This window comes from Kogia breviceps, chromosome 2 (assembly GCF_026419965.1).
Source record: "Kogia breviceps isolate mKogBre1 chromosome 2, mKogBre1 haplotype 1, whole genome shotgun sequence".
Taxonomy (NCBI): Eukaryota; Metazoa; Chordata; class Mammalia; order Artiodactyla; family Physeteridae; genus Kogia; species Kogia breviceps.
Genome location: NC_081311.1, coordinates 163592953 through 163619217, shown reverse-complemented (window position 1 = coordinate 163619217; position 26265 = coordinate 163592953). Strand labels below are relative to the sequence as shown.

Genomic DNA, 26265 nt, shown 5'->3' with positions numbered 1-26265 from the left:
TTCTCTTTTTGTGCCAGTACCATACTGTCTTGATAACTGTTGCTTTGTAGTATAGTCTGAAGTCTGGGAGCCTGATTCCTCCAGCTCTGTCTGTCTTTCTCAAGATTGCTTTGGCTATTCGGGGTCTTTGGTGTTTCCATACAAATTGTGAAATTTGTACGTTGCTCTGGGTAGTAGAGTCATATTCACAAATGTTGATTCTTCCAGTCCAAGAACATGGTATACCTCTCCATCTGTTTTTATCATCTTTAATTTCTTTCATCAGTGTCTTATAGTTTTCTGCATATAGCTCTTCTGTCTCCTTAGGTTCATTTCTTCCTAGGTATTTTATTCTTCTTGTTGCAATGGTAAATGGGAGTGTTTCCTTAATTTCACTTTCAGATTTTTCATCATCGGTGTATAGGAATGCAAGAGATTTCTGTGCATTAATTTTGTATCCTGCTAGTCTACCAAATTCATTGATTAGCTCTAGTAGTTTTCTGTTTGCATCTTTAGGATTCTCTATGTATAGTATCCTGTCATCTGCAAACAGTGACAGTTTTACTTCTTCTTTTCCGATTTGTGTTCCTTTTATTTCTTTTGCTTTTCTGATTGCTGTGGCTAAAACTTCCAAAACTATGCTGAATAATAGTGGTAAGAGTCGGCAACCTTGTCTTGTTCCTAATCTTACAGGAAATGGTTTCAGTTTTTCACCATTGAGAACGATGTTGGCTGTGGGTGTGTCATATATGGCCTTTATTATGTTGAGGTAAGTTCCCTCTATGCCTACTTTCTGGAGAGTTTTTATCATAAATGGGTGTTGAATTTTGTCCAAAGCTTTCTCTGCATTTATTGAGATAGTCATATGGTTTTTCTCCTTCAGTTTGTTATTATGTTGTATCACATTCATTGATTTGTATATATTGAAGGATCCTTGCATTCCTGGGATAAACCCCACTTGATCTTGGTGTATGATCCTTTTAATGTGCTTTAGGAATTGTTTGCTAGTATTTTGTTGAGGAGTTTTGCATGTATGTTCATCAGCGATATTGGCCTGTAATTTTCTTTCTTTGTGACATCTTTGTCTGGTTTTGGTATCAGGGTGATGGTGGCCTCGTAGAATGAGTTTGGGTGTGTTACTCCCTCTGCTATATTTTGGAAGAGTTTGAGGATAGGTGTTAGCTCTTCTCGAAATGTTTGATAGAATTCTCCTGTGAAGCCATCTTGTCCTGGGCTTTTGTTTGTTGGAAGATTTTTTTTTTTTTTTTTGCGGTACGCGGGCCTCTCGCTGCTGTGGCCTCTCCCGTTGCGGAGCACAGGCTCCGGACGCGCAGGCTCAGCGGCCATGGCTCACGGGCCCAGCCGCTCTGCGGCACGTGGGATCTTCCCGGACGGGGGCACGAACCCGCGTCCCCTGCATCGGCAGGTGGACTCTCAACCACTGCACCACCAGGGAAGCCCAGTTGGAAGATTTTTAATCACAGTTTCAATTTCAGTGCTTGTGACTGGACTGTTCATATTGTCTATTTCTTCCTGGTTCAGTCTTGGCAGGTTGTGCCTGTCTAAGAATTTGTCCTTTCCTTCCAGGTTGTCCATTTTATTGGCATAGAGTTACTTGTAGTAATCTCTCATGATCCTTTGTATTTCTGCAGTGTCAGTTGTTCCTTCTCCTTTTTCATTTCTAATTCTATTGATTTGAGTCTTCTCCCTTTTTTTCTTGATGAGTCTGGCTAATGGTTTATCAATTTTATTTATCTTCTCAAAGAACCAGCTTTTAGTTTTATTGATCTTTGCTATTGTTTCCTACATTTCTTTTTCATTTATTTCTGATCTTTATGATTTCTTTCCTTCTGCTAACTTTGGGGTTATTTTGTTCTTCCTTCTCTAATTACTTTAGATGTAAGATTAAGTTGTTTACTTGAGATGTTTCTTGTTTCTTGAGGTAGGATTGTATTGCTATAAACTTCCCTCTTAGAACTGCTTCTGCTGCATCCCATAGCTTTTGGGTCATCATGTTTTCATTGGCATTTGTTTCTAGGTATTTTGATTTCCTCTTTGATTTCTTCAGTGATCTCTTGGTTATTTAGCTGTGTATTGTTTAGCCTCCATGTACTTGTATTTCTTACAGATTTTTTCCTGTAATTGATATCTAGTCTGATAGTGTTGTGGTCAGAAAAGATACTTGATACAATTTCAATTTTCTTAAATTTACCAAGGCTTGATTTGTGACCCAAGATATGATCTATTCTGAGTGTTCCATGAGCACTTGAGAAGAAAGTGTATTCTGTTGTTTTTGGATGGAATGTCCTATAAATATCAATTAAGTCCATCTTGTTTAATGTATCATTTGAAGCTTGTGTTTCCTTATTTCTTTCCAGTTTGGATGATCTGTCCATTGGTGAAAGTGGGGTGTTAAAGTCCCCTACTGTGATTGTGTTGCTGTCGATTTCCCCTTTTATGGCTGTTAGCATTTGCCTTATGTTTTGAGGTGCTCCTATGTTGGGTGTATAAATATTTACAGTTGTTCTATCTTCTTCTTGGATTGACCCCTTGATCATTATGTGGTGTCCTTCTTTGTCTCTTACTGTAATAGTCTTGATTTTAAAGTCTATTTTGTGTGATATGAGAATTGCTACTCCAGCTTTCTTTTGATTTCCATTTGCATGGAATGTCTTTTTCCATCCCCTCACTTTCAGTCTGTATGTGTCCCTAGGTCCTAAGTGGGTCTCCTGCAGACAGCATATATATGGGTATTGTTTTCGTATCCATTCAGCCAGTGGATGTCTTTCAGTTGGAGCATTTAATCCATTTACATTTAAGGTAATTATCGAAATGTATGTTCCTATTACCACTTTCTTGTTTGGGGTTTGTTTTTGTAGGTCTTTTCCTTCTCTTGTGTTTCTTGCCTAGAGAAGTTCCTTTAGCATTTGTTGTAAAGCTGGATTGGTGGTGCTGAATTCTCTTAGCTTTTGCTTATCTGTAAAGGTTTATTTTCTCCATAGAATCTGAATGAGATCCTTGCTGGGTATAGTAATATTGGTGGTAGGTTTTTCCCTTTCATCAGTTTAAATATGTCCTGCCACTCCCTTCTGGCCTGTAGAGTTTCTGCTGAAATATCAGCTGTTAACCTTATGGGGATTCCCTTCTATGTTATTTGTTGCTTTTCCTTTACTGCTTTTAATATTTTTCCTTTTATTTAATTTTTGATAGTTTGATTAATGTGTCTCAGCATGTTTCTCTGTGTTAATCCTGTGTGGTACTCTGTGCTTCCTGGACTTGCTTGACTATTTCATTTCCCATGTTAGGGAAGTTTTCAACTATAATCTCTTCAAATATTTTTTGAGTCCCTTTTTTTTTCTCTTCTTCTGGGACCCCTATATTTTGAATGTTGGTGTGTTTAATGTTGTCCAGAGGTCTCTGAGACTGCCCTCAATTATTTTCATTCTTTTTTCTTTATTCTGCTCCCTGGCAGTTATTTCCACCATCTTATCTTCCAGCTCACTTATCCGTTCTTTTGCCTCAGTTATTCTGCTACTGATTCCTTTAGAGTATTTTTAATTTCAGTAACTGTTTGTTTGCTCTTTAATTCTTCTACATCCTTGTTAAATGTTTCTTGTATTTTCTCCATTCTGTTTCCGAGATTTTGGATCATCTTTACTATCATTACTCTGAATTGTTTTTCAGGTAGCTTGCCTATTTCATCTTCACTTATTTGGTCTTGTAGGTTTTTACCTTGTTCCTTCATCTGTAACGTATTGTTTTTTGTTGTTTCATTTTTTTTTTTTGATGGGTGGTGCTGTATTCCTATCTTACTGGTTGTTTGGCCTGAGACATCCAGCAGTGCAGTTTGCAGGCAGTTGGATAGAGCCAGGCCTTGGTGCTGAGATGAAGACCTCCAGGATGCCTCACTCCCATTAATATTCCCTGGGGTTTGAGGTTCTCTGTTAGTCCAGTGGACTTGGAGCTCCCACTACAGGAGCTTGGGCCTGACCTCTGGCCTGGGAACCAAGATCTTGCAAGCTTTGTGGCATGGTAAAAAAAAAAAAGAGAGACAGAGAAAGGAAGAATAGGAGCAGAGAAGCACAATATCAAAGAATAAAAAAGAAAATAAAATTAGAAAGATAAAAAATATATTAGAAAATATAAAACTATAATTGAAACAACTGCAACAAGGTAAAATAAAACCACAACAGAAAAAAGAAAAATAAATGGGGGGGCCTTACAAGCCAAAAGGAGAGAACAATAATAACAAAGAATAAAGAATAAAATAAAAGATTATGAACTATAAAAATATAAGAGAATCAACAATGAGTCAACAAGGTAAAACAGAACCCCAATCTGAGAGGAAAAAAGAAAAAACAAAGCCATAGCTATGGCAGGGTGGGGTTTAGGCAGGGGTGGAACTTAGGCAGGGGTGGGGTTTAAGGTGGGGCAGGACCTAGGCTCAGGACCCCCATAGCAGGAAAAGGCCCTGGGGGTGGGGCCTAGGTGGGGTGATGTTCAAGTGTGGGGCAGGGCTTAGGACCTGGGTGGAAGGAAAGGAGGACCTCTGGAGTGTGGAGTTCTGGAGCTTGGAGGTAAGGCCCTGAGTGAGGGTGTGTGGGTGGGGTTTAGGCCCATTGCCTTGGAGGGGGTCTCAGAGGGGGTCTCTGAGTGTAGAGGTGGGGCCCTGGGGGGGGGGTAGGGGCAGGGCTTGGGCTCTGCACAGTAGGAGGGAGGCTCCGAGGATTAGGCCCAGGAGCCCAACAGGGAAGGCACTGGCCCTGTTTCCTTCCATGCATCTGTGCCCTCCCCCACTGTCTCTGCCAAGGTCTCCCCCATCCCCGCTGGACCCATAACCACGGGTGAGTCCCGCTGGGTGTAGGAACTCCTCCCCTCCCCCAGCCACCCCTCAGGGGTGCCGGTCCCAGACGTCCAGCCTTTACTTTTGCTCCCCCTTCCCTCCCTCCCGCTCCCTCGGGACCCGCATGACTGGAGGCAGCCTCGGTGTGCAGAGGGTCAGGCCTCGGATCTTAGCAGGTTCCTGGGGTCCAAGTGGGCAGGGGAAACCTGGCCATGCTCCCTTTCGATCCTCTGCCCTCCCAATGTTTCCCCAATTTCCCCCTTTGGGCGTGGGATTCCTTCCCCTCCCCTAGCTGCCCCTCAGGTGCCAGTCCTGTCCCACCTCTGCTTCTCCTCCGCCTTCACTCCCCCCACGCCCCACGTCCTACCTGGTCACTGGGGGTTCCTCCCGTCCCCTTAGGTGTCCGTGGTGCCCCACCAGTGCCTGGTAGGTGCCCTAGTTGTGAGGAGACGTGAATTCCGCGTCCCCCTAGTACACCATCTTCACTCTGCCCCCCCCATATTCCTTTTAATATACCATTCTGACAGTCATATTATCATGTAATTTAATGGCTACAAAAGGGATAAACTGGCAGCAATGTCACTGTGATACCTTTAGCTTAAGAATCTCTTCTTTTTTGAATTTTATTTATTATACAGCAGGTTCTTATTGGTTATCTGTTTTATACATATTAGTTGTATATATGTCAATCCCAATTCCAGGGATTTCTGGAATTTCAGGGACTTGGACTACCAAGGTAATATTAGTCAATATCAATCAATATTTTAGGATTCTATGATGTCTCATCAAGACACAGAATCTTTTTTTTTTTTTTTTGCGGTACGCGGGCCTCTCACTGTTGTGGGCTCTCCCGTTGCGGAGCACAGGCTCTGGACGTGTAGGCCCAGCAGCCGTGGCTCACGGGCCCAGCCGCTCCACGGCATGTGGGATCTTCCTGGACCGGGGCACGAACCCGTGTTCCCTACATCGGCAGGCGGACTCTCAACCACTGTGCCACCAGGGAAGCCTGACACAGAATCTTTAAAACTATCCTTTATAAGAGGCTATACTGAGTAAGGTATTGGTTCTTGCCTTTTGCACTCCTGACAACTGTGTTACTGAAGGATATTACACTGACTTGTGTTTCAGCGTCATCGTGTCTGAGGAAGCTTGTCTAAGTTTTCATGTCCGTGGGTCTGGCTCACCTGTTCTGATTCCACACTAGCTTCTTTCAGTTTATTCTCTGTTGCCTCTTTACATTTCTTCAGGTGTCTATTACTTTCTTCCAATTCCTGAAAACATGATACAAAGATTTTTTTACAAACTCCCAATGTACTATATATGGAATAAAAGCTTCAATATTGTAATAAATGAGCAACCAAAATATGAAAGTATGATGGGGTACTTTCTAACTCCAGGTGCTACCAGACTATAAGATAAAAACTATTATTTTCAGTTTAACCTACAGTATACATTTGTGTATATGACAGATTCTCCTGAGAAAAGGCGATTAACATCTCTTTCCAGAACTGGGGAATACTTTTCATAGCAGACAATCTCTGCTGGAAGGCAAGAGCTTGATGGTCTCTTGAAGTCCCTTTTCCGCAATAAAATGTGCTTGTCATTAGGTTGGGAGTAGATAAAAGTCCTGTAATGGCAACAGATGTATCTCAGCTACAGGGAAGAACCAAGGGGTGTAAGGTTCCTGAAAGACTATGAAGTTCAGAAGGCTTACTTAGTCACTAGCACTTTGCATATGGGAGCTTTAGCCATTCTTTAAGATTGAGTACCATTTTTATTAAGTTGAACATGAAGACGAGGTGCCATAGTCAAAGCTCCAGGCTTCATTCCTAGATATGATCCTAAGGACTTAGCTAAGGTGAACGACTTGTAAGTTTGTCTTCTTCTGCAGAGCCTAGAAAAGCCAGGTGCCCTCATGCTGGGTTTTGCACATGGCCTTTGCTGGTAATCTCTGAGATGACTCTTAGGAACCCTTTTACCTGGCACCGATGCTCCAGCTCCCGCCTCCTCTTCCACTCTGCCTCGAGCTGCAGCTCTTGCTGTTTATTCCGAGCTGACATATCATATTGGCTCTTGGCCAACAGCTGCATCTCCTTCCGTAGGTTAGTCATTTCAGATACAAATTTCTGGATACTCAGTGACTGGTAGGGCACAAAGAGGGAGACGGTTGGTGAACCTGTCCAAGTTTGGGATTTCATGTGAATGGTAAACAGAGTGTGTGGAAATCATCTACCTGTTCATAGTTTTCTTTCTGATAGTGATCCTTAATTAGCTCCATTTGCCTCAATTCTGTTTCTATTTGCTGAAAGTAAATGTGGATATAACATAGAAAGATGATCAGTGGAAAAACTGGCTTGCTCTTTTTGCCTATAGGCTGACAGAAAGAATCCCACATGAGATCCACAGTTACCAGTTCCTGCTGGGCTCTCCGTCCCATCCAGCCCCCTGACCCTGAAAGAGCAACGTCTTGTACAGTCACTGTGGAAGAGACAGCTGGGGAGCCAGAATGTGACACTGGCAGCTAATGAGAAACCAAACACTGATGCAGCACTATCTCTGCAGGAAACAAAGTCTCCCATTGCCTCCCCACAGGCAATCTGCCCACTTCCCAGGTGTAGCTGTAATTCCCAGAGGTCACGTGGTGGTAGTGCTCTGAAACCATCTTCCCCAGACACCACTGCCTGCCTGGACCCCCATCAGATACTAAGGAGGTGAGAGGAGAGTTAGGGTTTTTCATACAACCTTCATCCTCTCTATATTCTGAGCATTATTCGCCTTAGCTGACAAGTAGAGCTTAATTTGGGCCTTTTGATTCTTTATTTTCTCCTTGTTGCTGTCCAGTGTCTTTTCCAATTCGGTAAGTTGCTGCCGCAGCTCTCGGTTGGTCCGGGATACTTCCACTGATCTGCAGTTGGCTTCATCAAGGGCTTTCTTCAGCTGTGGGATACAAAGGGAAAATTAGAACATTTTAACCTTCCATTCAGTAAGAGAAGCTTATGTTTAGCTGTGCCCCTATATTTTATTCTCTTTGGACCTTTCTTTTAAAAAGTTTAAGTGATGGGACTTCCCTGGTGGTCCAGTGGCTAAGACTGCGCTCGAGTGCATGGGGCCCGGGTTTGATCCCTGGTCAGGGAACTAGATCCTGTGTGCCACAACTAAAGATCCTGTGTGCCGCAACTAAGACCTGGCACAGCCAAATAAATAGATATTTTTTTTTTTTTTTTTTTTTTTTTGCGGTATGCGGGCCTCTCACTGTTGTGGCCTCTCCCGTTGCGGAGCACAGGCTCCGGACGCGCAGGCTCAGCGGCCACGGCTCACGGGCCCAGTTGCTCCGCGGCATGTGGGATCTTCCCGGACCAGGGCACGAACCCGTGTCCCCTGCATCGGCAGGCGGACTCCCAACCACTGCGCCACCAGGGAAGCCCATAAATAGATATTTAAAAAAGGAGGGTAAGTGAGGCAATAATAATAAGTAGATTTGTGGAGAAACACTCAGTGATTTTCATAATTTTTAACAATAAAGAACACAATTTTTCTTAGAACAGATAATGTAAATGTATGTTCATCGTTTGCTTTCTAAGAGCATGGCTTTGGAATCAGACAGAAGTTTCAATCTCAGCTTCACCACACGCTAGTCAAGTAATTTCAGATAATTAACTTCCCTAAGCCTCAGGGTTCATCACTGGAAAAGTATGTGAATAGCCTACTTCATAGGATTCATGTAACAGTTAAACAAGATGAGGCAGAGAAGGAATATAGAGCCTGGCACACACTAATTGCTCAGTGATCATTGCTATGCTTTAAAGGTTTTTTTTTTTGTTTGTTTGTTTTTTTAAAAGCTTAAGCTTGTCTCTTTCTGTCACTTGTGACCTCATGTATGGAGAAGTGAAAATAAATTATATGGCAGTTTATGTAAATACACCTATCAGTTATTGACTACCCTTGCATGTATTTTTATAATATTGCTTTTTTTTCTATTGAGGTATAGTTGATTTATGATATTATATTAGTTTTAGGTCTATGACATAGTGATTAAAAATTTTTATAGATTATACTCCAGTTAGTATAAACTACTGGCTATATTCCCTGTGCTGTACAATATATCCTTGTAGCTTATTTACATAGTAGTTTATACTTCTTATGAATATTGATTTTTGTTTAGAAATTTTAATAAAATTGTCTAGTGGAAAAATAACATAGTGATTACTATTAAAAACAAGACAACAGGCCCACAATGAAGTCACTTATGCTAAGCCTTATGTCACCAAACTGAGACTTAATTACAGTTTTGGCTCTCCCGGAAAAGGACTCTTAAACCAATCAACCAGGAATCGCCTGATCAGCATTAGTTGAGTAATCTGCCTGAAAGATCCCAGCCATCTCTTAAAGGAAGTAAATCTGCTACTAGTAACTAGTCTATTTTTTTGCCTAGTATAACTTCCTTGTTCCTGCTCCCCTCTGCCTATAAAAGTTTTTCATTTTATACAACTCCTCAGAGCGCCATTCTATTGCAAACGATTGCATACTGCCTGATTCAAATTGATTTTTGTTCAAATAAACTCTTAATTTTATTATTCCTCAATTTATCTTTTAACATTACTTAAATCATTTTACAGAGTTCCCCCTCCTCCTCATATGCCCTTAAATGAGTACCACTTGATTTTAGGCAGCTGAGAAGGGAGAAGATAGGAGGGTGGTATTCTCTGTGGCTGGTAAGTATTTAACATGTCAAAGAAAAAAGTCAAAATTATTTGTTACCTTTTCTCTTTATACTAGCTCATTCCCTCAGATGCTAACATCACACTACAGTGTTAGTCTTTTATTATCACCCAACTAAATTTCTGTTAGATATTCCACCATTACCTTAATCACAGCTTTGTCAAAACTGGGTAAGCCCTAAAAACTAAGCCTCAAAACCACCCCGGAAAGCAGTGTGATGATTTCCATTTGATTGAGGAAGCTGAGACTCAGAAGTGAAGTGATCTGCACGGGTAGTAAATTTACACATTGCTAATAAGAGGCAGAGCTGGGAGTCTTAAACGGTGCACCCTGAGCCCACCCCTGCCACTAACTGCTCAAGACATCACACTCGTACTGTTCCTTGGTCTCTCCTGCACAAGTTCACCATCTTTACTGATCCCTGTTAAAAGGATTTAAACTTTTAAGTATTCTCAACAACTGTCTCTGAATAAAGGTACTTTTAATTTCAGTGCCCATTTTGTCTCCTACAGAAATTATTTTTATAATATTTTTAACACTTATACAGTGCGCTTTCAATTTACAAAGCACCATTTAAATAGCTGAATCTGATCTTGTGACTGTGCGCTGTCAAGTGCAATTGCTAATGGGCTAAATTTGGCAAAATACAGACCGGCCACGCCAACCAAGTCTTGGACTTATTTTAATTACTCCCTCCCCTTTGCTTATGATACATTTAATGTCTGATTTTTCTATTAATTAAAATGGATTTTTGATTTGATTGTTCTCTATTTTCAACAGAAACACTTTGCTTGGCTCTAATCATCTGAAGCCCAAAGTAACTGCTCTAGTTCCCTTGAGCCTCCATGTTTCCAGTTTCTCTTCATTCTTACCTACTCTCCACTGCTAATAGACTAACCTACCTAAAATTGTGCTCATAGCCTTCTCAGAAACCTACAGTGCTCTACTTTTACCTAATACTTTCCACCCATCATTCTGGTAGTCAAGGCCCTCTCCCAGCTGGTCTCATCTAAGCTAACCCCTTTTTCTCAGAAATTTCCTGAAGTCTCTGCTCTGATCAAGAGAGGCAAATCCTTTTTCTTTGCTCACATGTCAATTTATTTTTGTAACTAAGCTTTGTTCATCCTCTTCCATAGAGAGTCGCAACCCTGCCAGTCTCAACCCTGTATAATTTCATCAAGCTTCCCTTCTTCTTCGATCACCCAACCAGCCTAAAACAAACTTTCCCTTACTTTTTAATTCCTTTAAAATTGTACACAGCTTCTAGCTATCCAAGAAACATTTTCTGATGTCTTCCTAGTTGTCTCATGAAAAGAGTGGAGATGACAATTAAATAAGGGGTCATTTAGCACAGACCACATCTTCTGCTGTTTTTACTTGTGCCTCTCAGGAGGAGGTAGGTGCATGATGGATGCTAGTTAAGTGAATTGAGGAGACAGGTGATTTGCTATCTGTCTAGCAGATGGCGGTCTCCTCCTTCCTCTTTCCCACTCAGTTATTATTCTCCAATGGGAAAGCTGTCATCAAGGCATTCCTTCATTGGGCAGATAGCTGTATATCAGAAACTTTTTGTGTGTTAATTTACAAACAGCTTAGAGATGTATCTGGCTTGCTGGCGAAAGGGGGATTAGAAGAGCCAAAGAACAACTGTAGCCATTCTCAGAAATCCTGTAGCTGGTTCTCCTCTTCAAAGGCATTCACCTAGAGGGAGACTTCTGTCACTTGCCTCCATACCTCAGTCACTTCTCGTTGTGCTGCTTTCTTTGCAGTTTCTCTCTCAATTTGAAACTGCTTTCTTAGAGCATCTATGCGTTCAGCATGCGATTCTGCTTCTATTTTGGATACTTCATTCATCCGTTCTCTGTTTTGAAAAAGAGAAATGATAAATCACCTTTAGAAAACATCTTAGGAGGTGTCATTTACCGATGAGAAGCAGATCAGTCACCAGGTAAAAATCATTGATCTGGAACTCATTAACAGAAGAAAAAATAAGCATTTACCTGCAGCATTAAAAAACAAAAAGTCATTCAATATAAAGAGATCCACCCAAAAGAGTGAAACACATACTCTTGTTTTAACCAATACTGAGTAGTGTTGAGCCAGCAACATTTCACCAGAATATAAAATTTGTACGGATTACAAATATGAAAAATACCTTCTTGGCTTTAGCTTATACTTGTCTGCTATATCAGTACGTTCACTACGTGAAAGGAATAAAGATCCATGTGCACAATGCATTTCCCTTGGGTATAAATTTTCATGGGATGTTATTAATATCTAAATCCTATTTGCCTAGATAAAGTTTAACAAAAAACTCTAGTGGCTTGACCCGAACTTGATGGGTTTGACCTAACTAATCTCAGGACAAAATTGAAAACAATGAATGGTTTAGCAGCTGCTTCAATGGAATAATCCCACTCCTGGAGGGGTTGGAATAACCCATATAATCCATATATATATATGTGTGTGTGTGTGGATTATATTATATATATATATGTGGATTATATATATATATATATATGGATTATATACATATTATATATACAAATTGATATACATATATATAATCCATATATAATCCATATAACCCATAATCCATGCTTCTGTTTCTCCTTTTCCAAATCATGCTTATAAAGGACACATAAGCTTCTGACAGAAAAGGTTTGGAAGAAACATGTCAGTGTCCCTTCCAACTTGGTTTAAGCCTTCGTGTACGGAAGAAGACCGACACTAGTGGCGGAAGAGCTGAAGAGGAGCGTACCCCAGCCAGCTGATACCTGCTCTGCTCAGCTGTGCCTGCTTCCTTCACATGGCTCTGCTGGGAGTACTAGCTCAAAGTAGGGAAAAAGGGTTTCACTGGTTTATGTGAATTAGCCACACTTACTCTCCCAGAGGCGCTTCCCTAATTTCACTGTGACTATACTGCCCTTACTTGAAGGTTTCCAAATACTGTCGCTCAAGTTCTTTCTTTTCCAATTTCTCTTGAACATGATGATCAAGCTTTGTTTGCAGATGATTATTTGTCTGGAGAGCTTGCTCCAGGCGCATAGCCAGTTTCCTGTTGTCTTCTCTACCTACATCTAGAGCTTTTTGTAGAAGCTCCACCTGAAAGAGAAGAAAGAAGACTGTTTTTAATTCCACTGTAACAGATACAACAAGTCCATAACACTGTATATTCACTCTTTAAACTTTGAAACAATAATTATTTGGAACCAGAACCAAAGGCTCCAGATGCCTGGAATATATATGTGACAACTTATTACAGACAGTCCTTAGGAGACTCTTAGAAGGTGATGGGAAGAGTATGCTCCACTGGTCATTAGAAAGTTTTGGAAAATAGAGCCAACTTATTTATCCTAATTTCTAAAGTTTTAAACCAGTTAAACTCCCCTTCCGGATCCTATGACCCTCTGGTCTCACTGCCTAGAGAGATAAGAACTGGCAACTGTTCCTTGTATATCCTTTTGGAAAAAGCTTTTTATAGGAAATATCTATTTTATATGTGTGCATACGTGTAGATACATATTCATGTGTGTATACACCTATAAACACAGGTGAGTATTCCTCCTTATTTAGTGGGATCACTCTAGCTACTTCTGACTAAAGTTACGTTGTTTTCTAAGCCCTTTAACTTCACTTATGCATTGATACATGAAAAGAATGCAGACCATATAAGACAAAGAGAGTTAGGCATAATTATGGTCCTGGTTTGCCAATAAGTGGTCCACTGGAAGATCGCAGACCCATTTCCCCTTTGGAAATATGTCACTGTTCAAAACTCAGACTTGAATGGAAAGGAAATTTACCCGATTGTTTTACTCCGTTTTTCCAAAATAGCAATATCCCAATAAAATAAAAAATATCAACATTATCATCTATAAAAACCTGGCTTCAGGGCTTCCCTGGTGGCGCAGTGGTTGAGAGTCCGCCTGCCGAGGCAGGAGACACGGGTTCGTGCCCCGGTCCGGGAAGATCCCACATGGCGCGGAGCGGCTAGGCCCGTGAGCCATGGACGCTGAAACTGCGGGTCGGGAGCCTGTGCTCCGCAACGGGAGAGGCCACAGAAGTGAGAGGCATGCGTACCGCAAACAACAACAACAACAACAACAAAAACACTTGGCTTCTACCTCACTGTTGTGCTGGGCATCCATGACAAGGATTCTGGCCTGCCACTGTTCCACTTCCGCGTCCAGCTTCTGTACCCGCTGTTGATTTAGAGCCCTGTAAATGAACGGCCCAGAGAGAGTGACCATAGATAAGTACCGTCTAGGAGTGATACCACTGGGAGTTACAGGGCACCTTCCAAGAAGCCCAAATGGCATATGTAGTGGGCTACAGATGCTCAGAATATCTGAGAGTTGGCAGGTGACAGTTAGTAGCCTTAGCTTCAGGTTAAGAAACTAATTTTCCTATGGATTAAAAACTTGTCCCATTTATGATTCAATTTGGCTTTATATATTAAACTATCAGTACATGTTAATGCCTAACTTATGGGCTGCTAACTTTATATATTACTAGTACAAAAATATATCACCTCTGTATGGACTGGCTTGCTGTTGAGATTTCTGCTTTTTACCTAGAATTTTATTGTGAATAGTAAACTATATTTAATACCATCCGCTTGACTTTTTTTAAGTTCAGAGGTAATACAGATTCATAATATGTAAAAACACAAGTGCAATGAAGAATATAAAACTCACTTGTTCTCCCATAACATAGAGGCAATATGCACCATATTAAAATGTCTTAGAAGTCTGATTAAACTCAAACCATTTGTTCATTAACCTAAAAGGGAAACTTTAATGTAATTTTTGAAACATTCAAAGGAGTTCACTTATAAAACATGGCTAAAAGTAGTTCTCAGAATGATTCATCTAAAATAAATAAGATACTAATAAACGGATAATTACTTCAAAGAGAAGTAGACACTTGGCTTTAATCTTGACAACTGCCGTTCTGTAGACCCAAGGGCAGGTATAAATGGTGTAGAAAAGAGCAAGGAGAAAACAGCATATATCACATGAATTTCTAGAATACATACTTATTTACATCACTACAAAATATGAGAACTTTTGGATATCATTTTTATTTATAATTCCAGATTTTCCTGAATTTGCTAGTTCTTTAAGTACTTTGCTAGTTTTACCGCTTTATTTTCACAAGGGAATCAATATAAAGTGACTGTTTCTTGACCGCACACTGTTCTTTACTACAAATCAGCAGAAAAATACAAGTACAAAGATAGAAAGATAACCTCGGGTACCTTTCTTTCTTGAGGTCGGCAATCTCTGAATCCCTCCGTCCAAGCTCTAGTTGCACTTTTTCCAGATCGCCTTGCTTCTTAATGTGAGAAGCCAGCACATTCTCCAACATGACTGTAACTTTGCAGCTGTCTTCGTTAGCTTCTGCCAGTTGTTGCTGAAAGTTTCCCACCTAATAGAAAACGAAATAAGACAAAGATGTTTGGTCCTTTCTGGTTATTCTTCTGCTGAGTCCCATGACTTCTAGAAGAATATGGAAACCAGGTCTGGCAGAATGCCAAGAGGAATAATTAAAGTATATTTTATATTTATTTTGTTTCTTAAGTTATTCTGACTTTGAGAAACAGAAAACTAGACCCTAGATCATATGGATCCTATGAAGAACTCTGCAGTGCATCCTAACTATTGTCGTGTCTCAGCACATATATTAACTAGAGACATAAGGACCAACGGCTTCTTGGGTCTAGAGGTGGTCCCACACTGGCCTGCGCTAGCCCTCCTCAGCTATCTTACCATGGGGTCAGAAGAAGATGACACATCTGAAGGCCATCAGAATTATCTGAGGAAAAAGGACCACAAGAGAAAGTGGAAGCTGCTGAAGAATGATGTAACTCACAGCCCTCTTCAGAGGGGCAAAATCTAGCACCTGCTGTCAAGAAGTTTGGGATGTTACCTCTCTTCTCACTAAGTACACATGCTGTTAAGCAGAAAGCATTTGGTAATTTGATTTAACATAAAAGCTTAACAGTTATATCACATTGATAAAACATAAGTAGGTGGTTATTATTACCAAGGTCAGATGTGTTTCAACAGAAAAAATCAGGACTTTTGATTATTTTAAGACAGGAAGAAAAAAAATCCATTGGGAGTTAAATCATGTATTTTTAAGGGAAATATTTTAGAGCTCTTCTAAAGTTAGCCTTTCTTTAGGAAAATAAAAAAAATCCTCCTCTGATCAATCGTCATTCTTTTTTACTAAAGGTAAAAAGAAAGAATAGAATATGGCTCATGAAAGATTTCAGAAGTGCTTCATTTCAGTGACAGACTTCAGAAAGGATTGATGTCTTGCCTTCTTGGTCTCCCTGTCCTCCAAAGCTTCGAGGTCACCTTTCAACTTCCGACTCTCTTTCAGGGCTGCAGCACGACTCTTCACAACTCGAGAGAGCTCCCCTTCATTCTTTTCACGAATGGATTTCACCTTAGTAGAAAAAAAGAAATGATAAATGATTCTCCCAAAGCACAATCAATCAGCAATTAGAATAAGACACAGCAATTTAGAAACCAAATTGAAAATTTTTAATTAAATATGCTTATATATTATTGTAAGTAGAAACTAGCTTTAGTAGCTGTTTTTCTCCTGAAAACTACAAAGCAAAAAAAATCTGTTAATAAATACGGGCAAATCTCTAATATATGTCAATCTCTATGGAAGTGCAGAATGAAGGTAAGGGAGATAAGACAATGATGTTAAGATGAAAAACGGGGGAGAAACTGATTATCACAGAATTTGAAACTACAACGTAAATTAATATCATAAAAAACAAATTAATATCATAAACGGTGAATAAGTACTAAATAGTGTCAAGAAAACAGTGTTACAGAAGTGTTCTAAATAGTTTCCTAATAAATAATAAAAATAATATAAAAATAATCCTAATTAGAAGTATTAGAATTTTACATCTCTGAAATACTTTTAGTATATCTACAGTTATTTCAGATGATCATCATACTATTCTAAATACTACTCTTTTAAAAACTACTTTATCTTGAAATACAGACTCACAGGTTACAAAATTAGTGCAGAGTCCCCATGCACTCATTTCCTTGCTTCTAATGATGACATCTTATATTGTAGTTCAACATTAAAACCAGGAAATTGACTTCCATGAGATTAACTAGACTACAAAACTTACAATTTTCACCTTTTTAAACCTGCATTCATCTGTGTATGCACGCATGCACATAGCTCTATGTAATCTGATCCCATGCACGTATTCCTGTGATCACACAATCAAGATACAGAACTGCTCCACTGCTGCAAAGAACTCACTTGTGCTACTTCTCTGTGTTCACACCCTCCCCCAAACTCATCCCATGTCCCCTGGCAACCACTAATTTGTTCTCTATCCCTACTGCTTTTGTCATTCAAGAATGTTATTTTAAACATTTAAAAATAATTAATTTTAGTATAATACATTCACATTTTTTAAAACAGCCTTCCTGAGATATAGTTGACATACAATAAGCTATGTATATTTAAAGTGTATAATTTTGATATATGTATAAACCATAATCATGATAACAAATACGTCCATTATCCCAAAAGTTCCCTTACGCCTTTTTGTAACTTCCCCACTTCTGCCTCTCTCTGTTCCTACACATCCACCCAAGGCTACCGCTGACCTGTTTTCTGTCACAATCAATTCACTTTTATTTCCTAGAATTTTATATAAATGAAATCATATTTTATGTACTCATTTTTGAATGGTTTTTTACTCAGCACAGTTATATTGAGATTCACTCAATCTTCTTTATGTATCAATACTTCTTCCTTGTCTGTTGCTGAATAGTATTCTGCTGAACACTTGAGTTGTTCCAGTTTTAAGCTATTACAAGTAGAGCTGCTCTGGGCAGTTGTATACAGATCTTTGTGTAGATATATGCTTTCTTTTATCTTTGGTAAAAGCATAGGAGTGGAATGACTGGGTTGTATGGTAGTAATGTGTCTCACTTTTAAAGAAACTACCAAACTATCTTCCCGAGTGGTGGAGTGATTTTACATTCCCTTCAGCAATGTATGAGAGTTCCTCCACATCTTCACTAACACTTGGGGTAATCACTTTTTCAATTTTAGACATTCTAATAGTGTGTGGTAGTATCTCACTGCAGTTTTAATTTGCATTTCCCTAATGACTGCTGTTTAACATCTTTTCAAGTGCTTATTTATCATCCATATATCTTTCTTGGTGAAACGTGTGTTCAAATACTTGCACCTTCTTTTTTTTTTTTTCAGATTGTTTTTCCTTCTTAGTGAGTTTTGAGAGTTTTTAATAAACTGTGGAGACAAGACCTTTATCAGATATGTGATTTGCAAATGTTTTTTTCCCCAGCCTGTAGCTTTCTCTTCATTTTCTTAACAGTATCTTTGAAGAGCATACGTTGTCAATGTTACACTGTTTCCTTTATGGATTATGCTTGTGATGTCAAATCTAAGAAATCTTTGTGTAATCCAAGATCACAATGGTTTCATCCTATGTTTCAGAAGTTTTACAGTTTTAGGTTTTACCTTTAGGGCTTTCATCCACTTTGAGTTAATTTTTATATATGGTAAGAGGTATGGATCAAAGGTATTTTGTTTTTTTGTTTTTGCATATGATACCCAGTTGCTTCAGCACATTTGTTGAAAAGACCATCCTTTCTCTACTTTTACTTCTGTTGAAAATAAAATGTTCATAAAATTATTCTGGATGGGTAGCACGTTCACATTACTCTTAAGGTACAAAAGGATAAAGTGAAAAATCTCCCAGCCACCCCGTTTCCTTCCTCGAAAATAATGTTGCCAATTTATGAGACTCTATTCAAAAGTGAATACATATGAATACTTCATCGCCCCAACCCTTTTGCACACAAATAGTAAAATACTCTTCTGAACCTTGACTGTTTTAACCTAATAATAGATATGTTATGATTAAGATGAATATATCTTCAAACAGTATTCCAAACTATGGATATACCATGATTTATTTAGCCAGCCTCTTACCGATGGAATTTTGGTTGTTTCTAGTCTTCTGCTAATAACAAACAATACTTCAGAAAGTAACCTTGTAAACATGTCTTATGTACAAGCTAGTGTATCTGTAGGAAAAAGTACAACTGTGGGCGTAAAGTGATAAACAAAGCCAAATTGCCCTCCACAGGAAAAGGGCACTCCAAACAGTAGCAAAGAAAAATGCCTTTTCCCCACATCTTCCTCAATATTATACTTCCTTATAACTTTTAAACTGTAACATTAAAAATACTTTGAACTTCTGTAAGGATTCAAGAATAGTACAAAAGATGCTACCTTATAAGGTTTTGAAAACCTATTGGATTTTGTTCGAGACAAGTACATTAGGAAGAATATAGTTTCTATAATTTTACCAGTGTTTATAAAATATTTATAAATACGAAAAGGCCACTAGCAAAAGTGCTTAGGGTCTAAATAGTAGTTAACTCTAGAAGACAAGCTATAGTACTTTCTAGTTTTAAATACCAAACAAAGATGGATGCTCTAGTAAGTTTTCTTTGGAAAGTATTTTCCAGTGTTCAAGTTTTCAGGGCTTCTATTTATGTATTTCTACTTTAAAATCAGGCTTTACCCATTCTACTGTAAATGTTAAGCCTATTAGCATTAATTTTTAAAGTGAAGATTAGATTAAAAATCTCAAAGGTTACTCTTAAGCCAAATATAACATTTCTGTGTCCAAAACAAAAATTAAGTATGCAATAGCCAGAATAATGGTTTTGATCTACATCATCAGTTTTTCCTGTTTCTGAAGTTCTTTCCTTGTTGCTACTCACAGCTCCAAATGTTATCTTTCTAGATGTTACTACTTTTCTTCACTGTTGTATAAATCTTAAATTTCCTTATGATTTAATTTGTGGCCTTCACTTACCGAATCCCGGTAAAGATAATTTGGTGACTCATCATTTATTAATGGTCTTGAGGCAAGAATGTCTATTATATCCTCCACTCTTCCCTCCACGGTTTTAATGGCATTCAAAAGAGTCTTCAGAGAGATCCCACAGTCTCCCATCTTCTGAGAAGACCTCACACAAGTCAGGGTAGGTGCAAAGGTCACGTGGCGCGTAGGGTTTGGCATAACACTGGGCAAAACAATTGATGAAGTTTGTTCCTTTACATTGTTGACATGGGGCCTATGGCTTTCAGGGAATTTTGAAGATGCTGGCCTCTCTGGAGACTTCCTTCTTCTTGGAGGCATCACCAATTTAAAAAGACAAAATCAACTAAACCTAGAATTATTTTTCAGTGAGTGCCCCCTTTACTATGAGAAACAACACAACGTTCTAAATGAAGCTGGGATGGAAAATATACTTAAAACTGTGTTCCTTTGCTTTCAGAATGAAGAAAATACTAGTGTAAAGTATGTCCTAGTGAAGAAACAAAGTGTATCTAATGAGGTCCCCTTACCAGTATAGTCAGATTGTTAGAACCCTAGCAGCATTCCATTTGAAGACACATTCTAGTTGCTTGGTTACCAAGGGTATACATACACAAATGTTATAGTTAAAGAAGTTACACATGCTGACACTGAGGGTTACAAATTAAAAATAAATAATGTGATAAATTTGTAAACCATTGAAATGAATCACTTTCTTTTAGTAACATATTCCTGGATTATTTACTTCACTAAATGTTTTATATATCTTCTTTGCCTAATTTTCTCTGTTCATATGTTAAATTGTTAGGTGACCTACAAACGGTTTTCAGTCTCAACAGCCACCATGCTAACAAGTAAGCACCTTCACTACTAATACCTCTTTCAAGTGCGCTGTTGCAGGTATATCTTGTTGGCAACGAGTTATGCGTTCAGGCATCTTTATGAATTCTGTGGTTGAGTGGAACCTTGTACATCAAGGGTGTTTAAAAATATTTTTGATAAATTGAGTCAAGTGAGAGAATATTCATCTTTCTGGGATCATATGATGAGGTGGGAAGAAAGGCACCAATATACTAAAAGCTCATTAAAACAACATAGAAGCAATCTGTTTTATAGCTATTAATCACACCTGAGCACATTTGCCCTCCAGTGCCTTATTCAACTTGGGTAGATGGTCATTCTGTGAACTGGTTTCAGTAAAAGAATGTAGTTGTTCTTTTAGCTGCTTAACTTTTATCAAGAGGTAAAGCAGAAGAATAAAAAAACAATTCTCATTAATGAAAAAAAAAATATATATATATACTCCAAAACAGAAAAAAAAAGATGTCACAAGTTTTGCAAAAAGAAAAAAAAAATCACAGAAAATCCTTAAAACTTGTAAAAAGCAATCCTAAGTTTTTCTAACGATGCTATTTCAACTAAAATAGCTATTTCAACAAATAAAAGTAGGCTATACCCCTATACATGTACTGAGGTAATTCATTTGGTTTATAGCATTTATGGAAAGTCCAAATTAACATGACTCATGAATATAACTGAGACTTTGTGGGTAAAATGTTTCAGTTTTAAAGGAATTGTGGTATCTAGTATTCAAAATCCTTTCTGAGTATGGATAATTAGAATTGTCAATATGTAAGGGGACAAGAGTTTTGTGTTTACCCACAGAGAATTACAAAAGTTGCATTAACAATTCTTATAGGCTGAATTATATTTCAAAACTAACTCATAAAGCTGACTACTCACATCTTTCACTTTAAAGAAAAGATAATTTGGGGGAATAAAATCATTAATATTTACTCACAAATCTCCAAATTGTGTGTTTTTCTACATTTTCTTCCTCTTATTCCCAACCCTCTCAATACAAATCAACCATTAACATTACTGAGCCTATCTCTGAATCAGAAAAAATTTCATCCAAAATTTTTAATTTAAATCAACTTTTTCCTCTCTCAGTATCTTTTCTTGTTTCCCACCTCTGAAGGGCAAACTCCTCTTGGTTGTAGCCACTGATTGTTTCCAAGAACTGTTAAAATATGAGTGCTAATATTTAGTTTTTTTTAGAAAGGCTACATGAAAACACATTTTGTCTCCGGAAATCTCTCTTGTTCCATCAGCAGAATCCTTCTTTTTCTCATCTTTGCCTGTTTCTGGTGCTCTTTTCCACAGTGTACAGTATAAAACATGTTCCATGGCCCCCCTTAAATGTATTCACTTAAGGTTCAGAATTAGAATAGCTGCCTCTAAAGGGAGGTATTGATGCAACAATTATTCTCATTATAAACGTAAGCAAACTGCTGTTACCCTTGGAACTCAGTGGAAAATATTGATGAACACTCAAGAATTTTAGATTTGCCTCTCTTCAAACAAAACACAGAATATCCTTATTCCACAATATTTCTCAGCTAATTTACGCTACCCCCAGCCTCAGAGTACTCAATAAAATGCTCTGAAACTAGTCAGATGGCATGTTCTCATCTATAAAGCACTTTAATTTTTATACTAGTGTTCTTTTGTGGAAGGATTTCTAATTCAGGACACTGAAATGGGGAAGAACACAGAAGCAAATCAATCCTGCTGCCCTCAGAAATCTGATGTTTCTGTGTCATTAAAATCCAAGTAGCTTCCATAGCGAGCTTACCAGGCAGTCTTGGAAATACCAGTATTTAGGTCAAGGACATATCCTCCTGTTGTTTCAAATGATCTAAATATATAGAGATACATAGTTTTAAAAATTGAGGTATACTTGATTTATAATATTATGTAAGTCTCGACTCTACAACATAGTGATTCACACTTTTTAAAGATTATATTCCATTTATAGTTATTATAAAATATTGGCTATATTCCATGTGATGTACAATATATCCTTGTAGCTAATTTTATACACAGTAGTCTGTACTTCTTAATCTCCTACCCTAATATTGCCCCTTAAATATATTTTCTAATATAAAACTATAAAAACATAACACTACAGAAACTGTGAGACACCTAAGAAACGGATGAAAAGGAACTTATTTTTATGTATTTGATAATGCAAGTATTCTAAATTAATTCTATTAATAAATTTCCTAGGTTTTTTCTTCTTTGATACATATGCGAAGTTGGAAATAAAGTAGGACAAGCCTACGTTACCCCAATGTTTGAAATGAGCTACAGAGTTGAAACAACCTAAACTGTCAGAGTTATGTATTTTGACTAGAAGCATGAAAATACATTCATAAAACTGATAATTTCAGCACAGCACCCTTAATAATATTCATATAATTCCAAGAGGCAATTCAAACCAAAGAAGTACAACAACCAACAACATGGATGAATCTCTCAATTAAAATACTGGGTGAAACAAGACACACAAAAAGTATATACTCCATTATTATATAAAGTTCAAAAATTAATCTGCGGTATTAGAAGTCAGGATGATGGAAAGTGAAATCATGGGGCATAGTGACTGAAAAAGGCTATGAAATGGGTTCTGGGTGCTGGGACTATTCTGGGTGCTGGTCACATGGTTACCTCTACTTTGTAAAAATCCATTAACTGTATACTGTGTACTTTTCTGTATAATATGTTATAGTTCAATAAAAATTTACTAAAACAAAACAAAACCTTTAAATAATCTCTAAATTAAGGTCACAAATGCAGCTGCTCCTAAGGGGCTAGGCAGCTAACAATATTTGAATCCAGTTGGTATAAGAGTGATGGGGCCAGTGGTAGATTAAAGTGAGCATAAAGCACTAACTAACATATGTTTAAAGACAAGAAAAAAGTGTTGAGCTTCCCTGGTGGTTCAGTGGTTAAGAATCCTCCTGCCAATGCAGGGGACACGGGTTCGATCCCTGGTCCAGGAAGATCCCCTATGCTGAGGAGCAACTAAGCCTGTGCGCCACAGCTACTGAGCCTGCACTCTAGAAACCACGAGCGAGAACTACTGAAGACCGCGGGCCTACAGCCCGTGCTCCGCAACAAGAGAAGCCACCGTAATGAGAAGCCCTCGCATCACAACAAAGAGTAGCCCCAGCTCACCGCAACTAGAGACAGCTGGTGTGCAGCAATGAAGACCCAACGCAACTAAAAATAAATAAATAAGTTTATATTAAAAAATGCTGGAAATCTTTCAGGCATATATAGTAACATCCCTTCTATTCATCACTCAACTTAAAAAGAATAAAACATTACTAATATAGTTGAAACCCTCTGTATAAACTAATACAACTAAATCTCTTTCATCCTGGAGTTAACTACTATCCTGAATTTGGTGTTATATCATTACTGTTCCTTTTTTTTTTTTTTTTTTTTTTTTTTTTGCAGTGTGCGGGCCTGTACTGTTGCAGAGCACAGGCTCCGGACGCACAGGCTCAGCGGCCATGGCTTATGGGCCGAGCCGATCCACAGCATGTGGGATCCTCCCGTACCGGGGACACGAACCCGCGTCCCCTGCACCGGCAGGCCGACTCTCAACCACTGCGCCACCAGGGAAGCCCCTCTGTTCCTTTTTAATAATTTTACTATAAATGTATCCCTAAACAGTATGTAGTATTAGTTTATGAGATTCATCCATGTTAACACATGTCACTCGACATCCTCTTATATAGACTGCTTTCTAAACTGGTATAATTACTTTGAGGAGAAATTTGACAAACTCTAGTAAATTTCAATTTATTTACATCATACAACCCAGCAATTCTCCTCCTAAGAATTATACCTACAATAGAGAATATTTTGGATGAGTACAAAGACATGTGCAAGAATTCATCATATCAGCATTATTTGCAAACAATTGGAAACTGCCTAAATATCCATTGAAATAAGAAAGAATAAATACATTTGGGCATATTTAGATAATGCGATAGTATACAGCACCATATATGAAACTGAAATCACATTTGAGTGTGAGGCGACAGTTTCTGACAGTCTGCATTAACACCTAAAACACAGTATTTACATCATTAAGTCAATATTGACAATGCAATATTTTATCTAATATGGTTCATGTGTAATATTTTAATCGATTATAATCCAATGGAGAGAACACACAGCAGACTATCATTTTGATTACATTTAATATGTAGCTCTTCATTTAGATTATCTTGTGAGAGTAATATGCTATACATTTACAATAGACAAGACATAGAAGCAACCAAGATATCCATTGATAGGTGAATGGATAAAGAAGATGTGTGTGTATATCTATCTATCTATCTATCTATCTATCTATGGATATATATACACACACACACAGTGGTCTATTACTCAGCCATAAAAAAAGAATGAATTAATGCCATTTGCAGCAACATGGATGACCCTAGAGATTATCATACTAAGTGAAGTAAGTCAGAGAAAGAAAAATACCATATGATATCACTTATATGTGGACTCTAAAATGATACAAATGAACTTATTTACAAAACAGAAACAGACTCATAGGCATAAAAAACAAACTTAATGTTACCAAAGGAGAAAGTGGGGGGGAAGGTAAATTAGGAGTTTGGAAGTGGCAGATGCAAGCTACTGTGTATAAAATAAACAACAAGGTCCTACTATGTAGCGCAGGGAGCTATATTTAATATTTTTAAATAAAGTATAATGGAGAAGAATATGAAAAGAACATATATACACACACATATAAAATTGAACCACTTTACTGGACACCAGCAACTAACACAAGATTGTCAATTTAAAAAAAAAGAATAGTGTGCTAAATAAGAGCACTTTCCCTTGGGCTGATGAGGTCAGTGCCTTTTGGAATGTGCCAACCCAAGGCATGACATAAAAACACCAGTGAATCAATAGTTTCAAAAGTGTTTTACCTTTCAAAGGCTATCAAAAAGCTTCAGCCCTTATTACAGGAATATGGGCAGAAAAAGAGGCATGTATTTTCCTTAAGATTATAAGGATGATCTCTAACATGTAATCAAGGTTTAAAAGGTTAGACAGGTAACATCAGACTCACTAATAAATCTTAACATGTATTCCACTCCCAGCTAAAATTTGGCTTCAAGGGTTTAAGATTTGGCTATGAGTATTTAAGATTTTTCTCACACACTTAAAAATCTACTTCATTTCTCTTGGGAAAGCTAAAAGCAGGTCAAAATCATGGGCCACAGCTTCTACGAGATGATGAGTTTCACAAAGGGGAAAGTATATACCCAGCCCATTACACTGATCACCTTTCCCAGTGAGAAGTAAATAAGAGAGGTGTACTTCCCCAGCTCATTTCAGAGGTGAATAAGAGGAAACAAGAAAATTAAGACTTGTGCAAGGTTACACAAGTATAGATGATTATACTTAAGTGCATCACTGCCTCTGGAAAATGTTACTTAAAAGCACATAAATAGTGGCCAAATAGCTTTATCTTTTTATTGGACAACATACTGTTTCACAACGATGGTTTATCAACTGTCTTTCAGATCACCTGCCATTTCTGGGCTGGATCTTGTCGGCTAACTCTATGGTAAGTCCCTTGGGCAGATGAGATAAGATTAACACTGAGGTGTTCGGCAAATCTCTAGGGAGATTACTTATTCAGTCAGCTCTATAGCTGCAAAGCCTAACCAGACTTCACTTCATACCATTCAGTCCAGCGGTGCTCAACTACAGTTGCACATTGCAATCACCGGGGATTTAAAAAGTATTGAATCCTATGGCTTACTCCCTGAGATTCTGATTTAATTGCTCTGGGGTGCAAGCACGGTCATGGGGAGTTTTCCCTTTATATTTTATTAGGAAGGAATTTAAATATACAGAAAAATTGAAATGTGCATACACCTGCCATTCAAATTCAACCATTAACATTTTTATACTT

The 26265-nt window shown here is 38.2% G+C and overlaps 1 protein-coding gene across 1 annotated transcript in view; it reads right to left on the bottom strand.

Annotated features, from left to right (window-relative positions):
• The window catches only part of LOC131750420 (coiled-coil domain-containing protein 150-like), a 67679-nt gene that overhangs the window by 3787 nt on the left and 37627 nt on the right, over positions 1 to 26265 (bottom strand). The window contains 9 exon segments of the mRNA XM_067026486.1: positions 6007 to 6093; positions 6802 to 6963; positions 7056 to 7124; positions 7565 to 7759; positions 11276 to 11402; positions 12474 to 12646; positions 13669 to 13762; positions 14805 to 14974; positions 15872 to 16000. Of these exon segments, the coding sequence (XP_066882587.1) occupies positions 6007 to 6093; positions 6802 to 6963; positions 7056 to 7124; positions 7565 to 7759; positions 11276 to 11402; positions 12474 to 12646; positions 13669 to 13762; positions 14805 to 14974; positions 15872 to 16000 (1206 nt within the window).